We start from the raw sequence: 12136 nt of genomic DNA on the forward strand, positions 1-12136 counted from the left end.
GACATAGAATAGAATAAAATAGAAATACCTTAATGTCAGACAGCTTTTTTTTTTTTTAAATACAGTCAGGAAAGTACTAATACTAGTCTAAAGTTTGTTTGGAAACACCTTCTCATTCAATGGTTTGTATTTAATTATTTTCTACATTGTAGATTAATACTGAAGACATCAAAATTAGGAAAAAAAAATACATATGGAATTATGTTGTAAACAAAAAGTTCATCTTTAGTGTTAATCTACAATGTAGAAAAAATACAAATAAATAGAAAGCATTAGATGAGAGGGTGTGTCCAAACTTTGACTATATGTATATATATATATATATATATATATATATATATATATATATATATATATATATATATATATATATATATATATATATATATATATATATGAAACTTTTATCAACTTTTTATATATATATATATATATATATATATATATGTATATATATATATATATATATATATATATATATATATTTTTTTTTTTTTTTTTTTTTTTTTTAAAAAGAGTCTAACCTATGAAAACAGTGATCAGGCTTATTGTTGTAAAGAACTACATAACTTTATTTAAACCATGAAACCAAGATCTGTCCCAAAGTGTCCTCGCTTTCACAGAATGTCTTTCCTCCTTCTGTGTCTGTTTCATCTCTACCACCTCAACAACACTTTCACTTTTTAAACACACTCCCTGACGCTTGTTTGGCTCCCTCTCTTTGCTGATTAGATGCTTCGACTTTATTTCCCCTCCTCTGGCAGCAGGCTTCAGATATAACCTCACAGTGTGTGCAGCCAGCAGACAGCTGCATACAGCTGTGTCCTCATGCTGTTTGACAACATCTTTTACAGGCTTTAGGAGGTATTACACACATTAGCAGGGCAGAGTTTCAAATTTATTGTACCCCCACACACAGAAACGCCGAGGACAGCTGTGTGCGCACTGCCAGAAACCCTGTTAATGTAGGAGGACATTTAGAACAGAATGAGAGGTTTGAAGTTGTCAAGATAAGGGCAAGAGAATAATCCTCAGGGCGTAAAGGTGACTCCTAAAAAATATAATCTAAAACCACAGGATGAAATCTGCACACAAACTGCTGTTGCACTGCAAATGTTTGGAACTTTTTCACATCATTTTTGAAGCCAAGACATCTCATTTTGAGCATTTTATCAAGAATAAATACTACGTTTGAGGACAAACTAAGTCTTCCACCAGAACAACTCCACTTACCCAACTGAATACATGTGAATGGTACAAGTGCTGATTGGTGATTTTTAAAAAAGGCGTGGAAGTAAATATGTGTAAACACACATTATATCCTGAAAACAACATACTTTTTAAAATATTTTTTGATAAAGTAGTTGTTGTGGTGCTTTATTGTAAAGCATTAAGGATGAAAATCCACTTACTATTGGTTTCTTTATATTACAAGTTCTATTCTCAGTTATTCATAAGTATTTGGACAGCTTTAAATCTGAGTTACATTAATGTAGAAAAAACTGTGTGGGACATGCAGCACTTTAGTTGTAATAGTTCAAATGTAATAGGACACTTTGCCTCTAAGTGTTTCCTGAACAGCTGTGTGATTTCCACTGCTAGTTTGTGTGCTCATGTGACTCTGAGTTGCTTGAGATGTCCGTCAATACGAGGAGTCGATGCTGCATGTGACCGTAACAGTGGAGATGATAGTAATGAGGCTAAAACAAAAGCAACAGTTAGGTTTATTAAAAAAAGAGAGAAACCTGTCAATGAGAACCGAGGAGCACAAGTCCTGAAGAAAAACCCCTTCATGACTGAACAGCAAGTGAATGATATTCTTCAGGATACAAGTTGACTTTATGACCATAAATCAGAGGATTTACCACAAGACAGAAACACCTGGTAAGTCTCAAAAGCAGAAAGCTGCAATTTTGCAATATACAGAAAGTAACCAGCTCTGCTTCAAAACAGAAGACAAATGTGTATGATTATGATTTAATGAACCTTTAACTGTCAAAAACGGGCATTTAGTGTGCTCAGATTCAGACAAATGCATCAAAACTTATTGGGTGACATTTCATCATTCATGAGGACAGCAGTCATGAAAATAAAGGAAAACAATAAAGGAGCTTTTCAGAGTGAAGAGATGGAACATCCTCAACTGACTGAGTCAGTCACTGTCAGCGTTTCAGCTGCTGGAGATCAGACTGAAGGCTAGATGGATGGATGGATGGATGGATGGATGGACGGACGGATGGATGGATGGATGGATGGACGGACGGACGGACGGACGGACGGACGGACAGACAGACAGACACTTTTTTTTTGATGGTGGCTGTAGTAACAACACAAAGATATGTCTGTGGATTAGAGACTTCAGAAAGTTACTGACTGGAGAGGATTTCTAACAGAGTATTAAATATGCTGTATGACTTCATGTGTCTCTGTCCAATTATTTTTGAACTGTGTGATAAAATTGCTAAATGTCTCACATAGTTCTTTAATTATCAGCAAAACCAACTCAAAGTAAAATTGAACATGTGGTATTATTTCATTTCAAATTGAATGTACAGCAGTCACAAACAAAAAATATTTATCTGTCCAACTACACTCTAGATTTTATGCAAATCACAGAAAGCACTGATCAGTGCTTCTGGATTTTGAAATATTACCAAGTGAAAACACAAATACAAAATGGATTTGCTTTCACCTCATTGTTATTATAGTAACATCTACAGTGTTTTTGTGCCTTTGGATTATTTCAAACAACAGAAAAACACATTCTCTTTGACTCTGAGCTGGACTGGTGAAGATTTTCAATCAAATCATTTGACAAATGACATCTGATTCCATCTCTGTTGTTTTTTTTTTATCCCGTTTATTACAAAAAAAAACTGTTCCAAACAAAATTAGTTCCAGCCTCTAAGAGTGTTGTGCTGCTGCTGCTGGTCTCATTACCAAAACAAGACAAACAGAAAGCAGTTCTCACACCTCTCCATTTGGACCAATCATTTCTCAAGTCAATCACAACTGGTTGACGGGACACAAATGCACACACATTTCAAGAATGCTAAAACAAACGTTGACTGTTTACACTCCGCCTGTTGTTGTTTTTGTACTTTCTCTCAGTTCCAATTGTTGTTGTTGGGTCTGTAAGTCACAGCTTCTGTCTAGCAGCACTACAGATTATAAGAAATATACTTCATGTGACTGATCATTGTTGGCAAAATGGTTAATAAAGAATCACTCCGATCATCAAGATTTCAGTTCTTACCTTTGGTTATATAAAATAGATCTGTTAAATATTTATGATGCAGTTCTCTTTCTCTTCCCACAGAAGTCAGAGACTGTTACAAAAAAATGCATTTCACTCCCATAAATTGAGAAGAAAAAAAGCAAGAAACCTGACCTGATTTTTCTGCTACCTATAAATGTTTCTCATACGTTTGGAGATGTCCCTATGTAGTCGTTACACTTTCAACATTCTGCCAAAATAGTACACATATTTAAGCAATGCAAAGTAGTTCACACAGTGCAAAGGTAAATTTTAAAATCACTCAGGTGAAGAGGTGAGACGCATCATACAGCACAAGACAGAATAAAGGGTAAGATAATATTTAATGTAAAAACCACAAACAACAAAAATCTAAAAATCGAACAATATTAACTTGATGAGCACAATAACATTGTATCACTCAAGTTGAATCCAATTTGTAAATCCAACTGTTGCATTGGATGAGTATGACATGCAGGTGCTGCCCCCTGCTGACTACAAACAGCAAAAGTTAGTTTTTTGCATGTCCGTTTTACACACAGAAAAGTCACGAAAGAAAGTAATAACAGAAGTAAACGATAAAAACAGCAAAAAAAGTCACAAAAGAAAGTAATAACAGAAGTAAACGATAAAAACAGCAACTAAAATACAGAATTAATGATATGCCACTTCCATAAAACTTCCATTTTTTTTTACCATTTCCTTTCCTGATGGGATCGGTATCTAATGAAGAAAACACTATTTCTTATGTGACTTTAGAGAAATATTGAGCAGAAAATGTATCTTCTAAGTATCCAGTGTTCAGTCCTTGTAGTCTTGAAAGACGTTTAGCGTGGACTCACAAATACAGTCTACTCTAATGTCTGCGAAAGAAAAACACCAAATTCTCACGTGAGAAGCTTTGACCAGCAAATGTTTACTTTTCTTTGACAAAGATGACAGGAATGAATATTGTAATTGTAACACAGCTAAATTTAAAAGAAAAACATAAGCATATCACGTAAGCCTACTCTACGAATTTCATAAATGTTAAATTCTGCTGTTTTCAATTTTCAGTTACAAGCAGAAACACCAACAACTTCTGCTACAATCCTCCAAGCTGAGTCCCTCTTCACAGAATTTCAGTATGATTTCACACGTAGCATTCGTGTGCATATGTGAGAATAATAAGACAGAGAGTTCTCACCTGCCACAGGTTGATGGTATGGTGTTGTTATGACGACAGGACACTGCAGGCACAGTTATCCTCCATCACCCAACAAAAAGTATCCATCTGGTGGATACAGGGCCTGCTCAAGAAGGGAATCTTTTTTTGGCTTTGTAGGAGGAACAGTTCAAACGTGGCACCCATCAATGGCACCAGCAGCACGACAGAAAGCCTCAAGATCAGCCAGGTGAGCAAAGCCGGCCCTGGCCTCCTCCGTCCCCTCTTGTTTGGGGAAAATGAATTCCTCTGTGGAGGATGGTCATCATTTCCTCCACAACACGGGCGGTTTTGCAGACGGTTAGCCTGTTGTGCTGCTTCCTCCTCAGCTTGAAGGTGCTACAAATCAGCCACAACTGCAACCACCACCCAAAGTCAGGGATGCAAACACAGGTATGGTTTTTTAAAAAAAAAGAGAGCACTACCTCAAGTCAGAATAAAAAAAATTCCTCCCTTCCATACACAGGAGCCGAGCACTGATCATGACCAGCTGCTCCATTCCAGCTCTGTGGACGATCCAGTCACAACAACAAATTTTATACTTGAGAAAGTTTTTACGACATGTATATTTTCAGTTTGTTTCATTTGACACCAAGATGGTTATATTTTCTGCATTGATTAGCAAAGTCAAGAGTAAAGAGCCATTTAATTCAAAGCTCACAACAGCCAATCAACTACAGGGAAAGATTCTTCAGGAAAAAAAACAACATGAACAGCATGATTTCAAGACAGAGTTTAGCCGTCATCAGCTTCTACAACTTGTATGTGTTCAGCAGAACAGGAAAAGAAGCTCTGTTCAACCAAGTTGAGGAGCTGAAGGCTGAGCTGCAACGAGCCCAAGAAGACACTGTCTCTGTGGAGGTGAAAAACAAAGAGTTCTCTCTGAATCAGGAGACAAAGATCCAGCAGCTCTCCACCTACCTGAAATCTGAGGAAGATGAAAACAAGACTCTGAGGGATCAAATCAGATATTTGATCCTCAAGCTCGGCAAAAGACTGGAAAGATCTGTACCACGGACAGAGAAAGCTGCATGTGGAGAATAAACAACGGAAGATGGACCTGCAGAAACAGCTGGAGGACACAAATCAGCAGCTGCAGTTGGAGCTGAACCAGAAAGAACAGCTCGTCAAAGACAAAAAACAAGCAAGGAGAGAGCTCAGTGAGTTACCAGATCATAGCAAGAACTGCAAGGTACAAGACGCTGTTAAGAACAGACGCCGCAGACAAAAATAAGGTCTCTGTATGAGTGTCTCTGAGCACAATGAGCTGATATAACATCTGCTGACTGAGCAGCAACAGATAAACAACATCAGCATCATGCGACTAGCTGCCTCTGAGACAACGAAGTTCTTCAGCAGGAGGTGGAGGAACAGAAACATCAACTCCACAGAGCTCTCTGATCACTGAGGAGGACATCGGTTTGGTCATCCACAGTGAAAAAGCACAACTCGTGGAGGGTATTGTGGACCAGGAAAAGCAGGTCGAATATTTGAAAAAGGAGCTGGACCGAGTGGAGTCTCAGCAGCAGAGTGATCACAGAGAGACGACGGAGGCTCGGACTCTGCAAACAGCTGCCCAAAACAAAGAAGCAGCTGGCTGCCAAGCAGAGCCACAAAGACCTGCTGCTGGAGCAAGAAAAGGACGCCAAGAATCAACTACAAGCTCTGAACACTAAACAAGAGTCTATCCAGCAGAGTTACAGCGTTAAACACCATCTCTGGATGAAAGAACGTCAGGACAGGACTTCCAGCAGAACATGGTTCCAGAGAAAAACAAGAGAAGAAGAAAAAAGAACAAAAATCAATCAGAATAACAATGTTCCTTTTTTTGATTAAAGGCAAGAAGTAGACCAAGGTCATTAAATTGACATGGTTCCTTCCTTTTCTAAGGGCGGCACTACACACATATGAGTGAACTCAGAGATCAGCCATGAATGAATACATACAGATGTGTGTAGTCTGCACACATTTGCGTGCAGTTTGATGTTTAAGAAAATAAAAGTTTCTTCAGAGACAGAAATACCTTTTATATATATTCAATAAAGTTTTTGTGTTTTTTAGAAAACAAGTACCCAAATAAATTAAATGTTAGCATTAAAACTCCACAATATCATTAATCATACAAATTTACCATACTAATTGAAATGATAAAGATTCTACAATATTATTAATTACACAAATATATGTTAACTACATTGTCTGTACTGTCTTTAAATTCCAGTTCAAGTACAGCAGAACATTTTTTACACAGTTGGTAGATTCAGACGCTTATTATCTAATAGAATAAAAACAAAAAAACCTGCTAGCTACTGATCTCGTTTCCATATAGCTGATGTTAGCCTGCTTGTTGCCTTAGTTTGATAGCTAATTAGTGATTAGCTTACAGAACACAAGCTGTACTGACCCTTCAAGTAGAGACCTCCATATCGCGGTGACCTCATCCAGGAGATTTTAGCTTTACATTGTACAACAGCAGGAGAGGCGTCCTCAGTGTTTATATACTGCAGGTGCTGACTGAACTCTGGATCTGCTCACAGTTAGTCTTTCTCAGTGACCCGGATGTGTAGCAGTGTGACAGAATCAGAATTGCAACAACTGAATTTTAATTGCGAAAACTGAATGTAGAAAGCTCAGATTTCGATGACAATCAAATTAAATTTCAGAGCAACTAAAATGAATTCAATTCTAAATTGTTACACAATCAATTCAACATCAAATTCTATGACTCTAATTTTTATTACAATTGTTCAGGTATAACAAAACAAATTCAAATATAAAAGATTCAGATTCAGTTTCTAGTACCACAGATTTGTGTGCATACAGCACCCTCTGCTGAAAGATACTGTCTTCAAACTGAAACTGTTGAGAGGACAGACGTTAACATCATGAACCCATTACCAATTTGCAATCAGTGCAAATGGGTAAAATGACAATGAATCAAATAAGACGATATTTAAGATAAATGTGTAGCTAAAAAAAGGAGAGGTGAGTTACTGAGGTGCACTTTGTGCTGATGAAAATTGTTTACTGTAAAATGTAGATAGATGACATTGTTTCCACAAAGTAAAGCATTAGGCAATAAACATGAGAAATAAATTAATTTAATTGACTCAGAATTACCTCAGCTTGCTTTACTGTTTACATCACACTTCTGTGAAAAGGTAACGACCATTCGACAAAATGGTCTGGTCAAGCAGCCTGGCAGCACTTCATTATCATTTTGCTATGGGGGGATAAAACGCACTCTTGTTTGTATTTCTTTGAACCAATCAGTCATAGGTGGAGCAAAGCAAAGGACACAACTTTAATGCTCTAGTAGGGCTGCCTTACTGCACGAATCCTCTACAAAATTTGAAACTTTTAGTGTGGCAGGTTGCTGCTAGGATGTTGTGGTTGTCTCCAGCCATGGAAACAGAAACACACAGAGAACACAAGGAAGGGAAAAGCTGACTAAAATGATCCTACATCTGGCAAGTCAGACTAGTGGAAAGGTAAACCTGCTTATAATGACTGATGTAGCTGCTGCTTTTTTTCCAAGGGGAAACAAGTCTGTTTCAGAGACTTAATAAAGTATTTAAAAATCTATCAAACTGCATGTTCCTGCATTTGCTTTACTCATTTTTTTCACAGGAAATGAACAATATTGCTGTTTCATGACTACTGGCAGCCAAAAATTTACATCCCACCTCACAAGACCCCTTTGTTGGCTTAGTTAAATATCTTAAATGTCCTTTGTTTGACCTTGAGGCATCAGCTGACTGGTGATTAATTATCTCCAGATAAGAGGAAAAGGCAGGCTTGAAAACTGCTGAGTACACAGTGGGTGAAAATATGTTGGCCACGTCTGTTTTCTAAATTCTCTTGTGTTTTCCAGACAGAGTAAACACAGAGGAGATTAGAAACAGTCTGGAGGAATGTGTGCTTAGTTGAGTTCAGTGAGGTGTTCTGCTGCAGACCAGCACCTCCCTGACGGCCTTCTGCAGTTTCTTGACAGACTCCATCACCAGTCTGAAGCTTTCATGGAAGTTGCCGTTGCCTTCTTTCACCCAGGCTGCCTGGAGCTCTCTGACCCACGTCAGGATCCCGTCCAGCTGTTTCTGCACCTCCTTCTGCTCCTCCAGCTCAGCTAGCAGGGCCTGTCGGGCACAAACTTCTGCTTCGTAGGCTCTCTGGAGGTCTGCCAGAGACGACTCCAGCCTCAGCACCTCCTGGACAGAGCAGTCAAACCACAAACAGACACATCAGTTCTCAGCTTGATGAGAAAAACCAAAAAAATCTTTTCGATCATACAATGACTGTGTTGCTTTTACCTGCATCATGTGGTTTTCACCAGTGAATTCAGATATAACAACAACAATCACCTGTCATTACATGACTACAGTTTATATAACCTCATGACAACTGGGCCATCTCCAAGACAACTGAGTAAAGTCCATCCGTTTATGAAGACTGCAGTTATTTATCATTTCCAATATTCATTCAACCTGTATTTAAGTCTCAAGCAATCACTGATGACATGTTCTTATTTATCAATGATGCTGAGAGTACAATCAAAGAGAATAAATAGAACAATAACTAGAAAAATACAAATAACAGAACAGTTAAAAACAGTGTAGTCTAATGATGGTTTTAAATTGACCTACATGTACAGTTGTGTTAAATTTTCCATACAGTACTCAGGGATGATTTAAATAATTGTCACAGTAAACGGTAAACAATTAAAAGCTTACTATAGTGCCCATTTGATGATGCCATGTGTTGAAGCAATAACTATTTATTCTCATATGCTAAACAGAATGGATGGATTTGATAAAATATTACATGCTGCGCTTGTTTTGTTTTTTTTTGTTCCATGTATTTTTAGTCTTTGTTTCATCCAGACAGTTCCTTGCTAATAAAAGAGTATGTTAAGGTATTATTATGGGGGATCATGACAACAAGATTAATCTCTAATTTGAGTGTTTATCTCCACAGTGGGTGAACAGTGCAGGACCTGCACAGATCAAACACTGGAGGTCACTGTGTGCAAACATAATAAACACTATTAAACCGAAACTGAGCCCTTTAACCTCAATGAACAAAACAACACAGCTGTTTCAGTGTCCACATATTTCTGTACAGCACTGACATTATTGGAACTACGTGAATGAAACAGTAGCTTGCATATGATCCAGTGTGCTGTAAACACTGGACTATATTTCTCTCCTCCTCCCACCTGTTCGGCCTGCGGATGGTTGCGGTGTGACTGGTCCTCGGGCAGCAGGACGTTTGGCGGCAACGTGAGGCAGCGGTTCACCAGCAGTGCCTCTATCCGCTCCGACAGCAGCTTGAAACGCTTCTCCAGGAACTGCTGCAGCTTGCGACTGCACTCTCTGGCCCGGGACCGGAGCAGCTCCTCGTCCGCCTCGCCTTTACTCAGCTGCCGCACGCAGACCTTCTCCACGACGGGCAGGATGTCGTACAGACAGTCCTGGAAGGCGCTGTAGACCCGCAGCATGCAGGTCTGAGGGGTGAAGCCGAAAAACTGCGTCTCGTAGAGTTTTAAGGACGACGGAGGGAGCTGGTCCGCTTCTTCTCCGACTTCTCCGCCGACATCCATCTCCTCCTGTTCCCGGGCTTCCCGCGCCATGTTGAATCTGTGACGTCCTTCTTCTTCTTCTTCGACGTTTTTGCGAGTCAAACACCGACACGGAGCACCACTGCCCCCAACTGGTAGGAAGAGGAAGCTGCTAATGTGGATTAATGTTAAATTACAGAATATATAGGAAAAAAATAAGATCAATTAAAGCTGCAAGCAGCGTTGGACGGGTCCTCGCATCCGTGCGGCCCGGCTGGCCCACGCATGTCCACCAGGAGGCGCTTGCAACTGAGACAGTAAAGTTTCAGGCAGATTGGACCATGTACAGGCTACTTACACAGCACTTCCTGTTTCATGGCGAGAAATCCAAAATGGCCGCCAGGTGGTGCATAGATGTGATTAGGGCCGGACTCTGATCATACATGTAAAATTTCAGGCAGATTGGAGCATGCACAGGCTAGTTAGACAGCACTTCCTGTTTAATGGCGAGAAATTCAAAATGGCCGCCAGGTGGTGCTATGACTGTGAGTGTATATCGACCTATGGATGTGATTAGGGCTGGACTCTGATCACACATGTAAAGTTTGAAGCAGATTGGAGCATGTCCAGGCTAGTTAGATAGCACTTCCTGTTTCATGGCGAGACATCCAAAATGGCCGCATTCTGCTGGTCACCATGGCCACGCCGTCAGACTGTTGCAGAGTATTTTGATAACCTTTGATCACCCATGACTGGTGTCCATCCTGACCAAATTTGAGCTCTCTCGTGGTTACGGTGTGTGAGTTAATAGCTTCTGAAAATGTCCAAAAATTAGGAAATTGTCAAAAATATGAATCGTAATTCAAAATGGCCGCATTCCGTGGCTCGCCATTTTCACGCCCTCAGACTTTTGCGGAGCGTTTTGATAACTTTTGATCACCCATGACTGGAGTACATCCTGGCCAAATTTCAGCTCTGTCGGGGTTACGCTGTTTGAGTTTATAGATTTTAAAAAATGTCCAAAAATGACACAAAATTGTCTAAAATATGACTTACAATTCAAAATGGCTGACTTCCTGTTGGATTATGGGTAATGGTACAGGAGGCTTTTTTGTGCGTCTTGATGAGTTACATATGTGTACCGAATTTCAGAAGTCTAGGTCGAACGCTGTCCGGGGGCTGAATTTTCTTAGTTTTCTAGGGGGCGCTATTGAGCCATTTTGGCACGCACGCGTGCCATTTCCCAAAAATATCAAATTTTTCGCCGGTCCTGATGTGTGTGGTGATTTTCATGCGTTTTCGTGTATGTATAGGGCGTCAAAAAGGCCGATTTCGACGCCTAAAAAAAAAGTATAATAATAATAATAATTAAAGCTGCAAGCAGCGTTGGACGGGTCCTCGCATCCTTGCTGGTCGGCGAATCCGCGCACGTCCACCAGGTGGCGCTGCGACCGAGAATGCATGTCGGCCTATGGATGTGATCAGGACTGGACTCTGATCACACATGTAAAGTTTGAGGCAGATTGGAGCATGTTTAGGGCAGTTACACAGCAGTTGATGTTTCATGGCGAAGCATCAGAATTCACGAGGCCGCCATGGCCACGCCCTCAGACTTAAGGTGAGCATTTTGATAACTTTTGATCACCCATGCCTGGAGTACATCCTGGCTGAATTTCATATCTGTCGGTGTTACCCTGTTTGAGTTGATAGCTTTTCAAAATGTCAAAAAATGACCCAAAATTTAAGGTTGGTGTAAAATTCTAGAAAGAAGAAGAAGATTAAAGAAAGAAAATACATAAAAAAGAAGCAATTAAATAAATGGGAAAAAGTTAAGACAATTAAACTTTTATAAAGTATGGGGGGGAAAAAAGATGTAAGAAATTAAAGAATTGTATTTAATAAAGAAACAGGAAATTTGTAAAAAAGTGTTGTAGTCTTTTGCAGTTAATTGATGGATAGGCGTAGTGAGAGACAGCCAGACAATGGGGTAGAAATAAGAATGAGAACAATTCATACAGCACGGGGTTGCGAGCGGGAATCGAACCAGGGCCTCAGCGTTGAGGACCTACTACATGCGTCAGTGGCTTAACCCGCAGAGCTATATGATCACACATGTTGC

General features: G+C 39.6%; 1 protein-coding gene across 1 annotated transcript; it reads right to left on the bottom strand.

Annotated features, from left to right (window-relative positions):
• Positions 1 to 7177: 7177 nt before the first annotated feature.
• mis12 (MIS12 kinetochore complex component) lies at positions 7178 to 10170 on the bottom strand. The gene is made up of 2 exons (XM_023272995.3): positions 9676 to 10170; positions 7178 to 8668 (listed from the first exon to the last, which is right to left on the bottom strand). Exons 1-2 carry the CDS (start codon positions 10087 to 10089, stop codon positions 8393 to 8395), a joined length of 690 nt encoding a protein of 229 aa, XP_023128763.1. The 5' UTR covers positions 10090 to 10170; the 3' UTR covers positions 7178 to 8392.
• Between the last annotated feature and the right edge of the window lie 1966 nt (positions 10171 to 12136).

Source organism: Amphiprion ocellaris, chromosome 1, assembly GCF_022539595.1.
Source record: "Amphiprion ocellaris isolate individual 3 ecotype Okinawa chromosome 1, ASM2253959v1, whole genome shotgun sequence".
Lineage (NCBI taxonomy): Eukaryota > Metazoa > Chordata > Actinopteri > Pomacentridae > Amphiprion > Amphiprion ocellaris.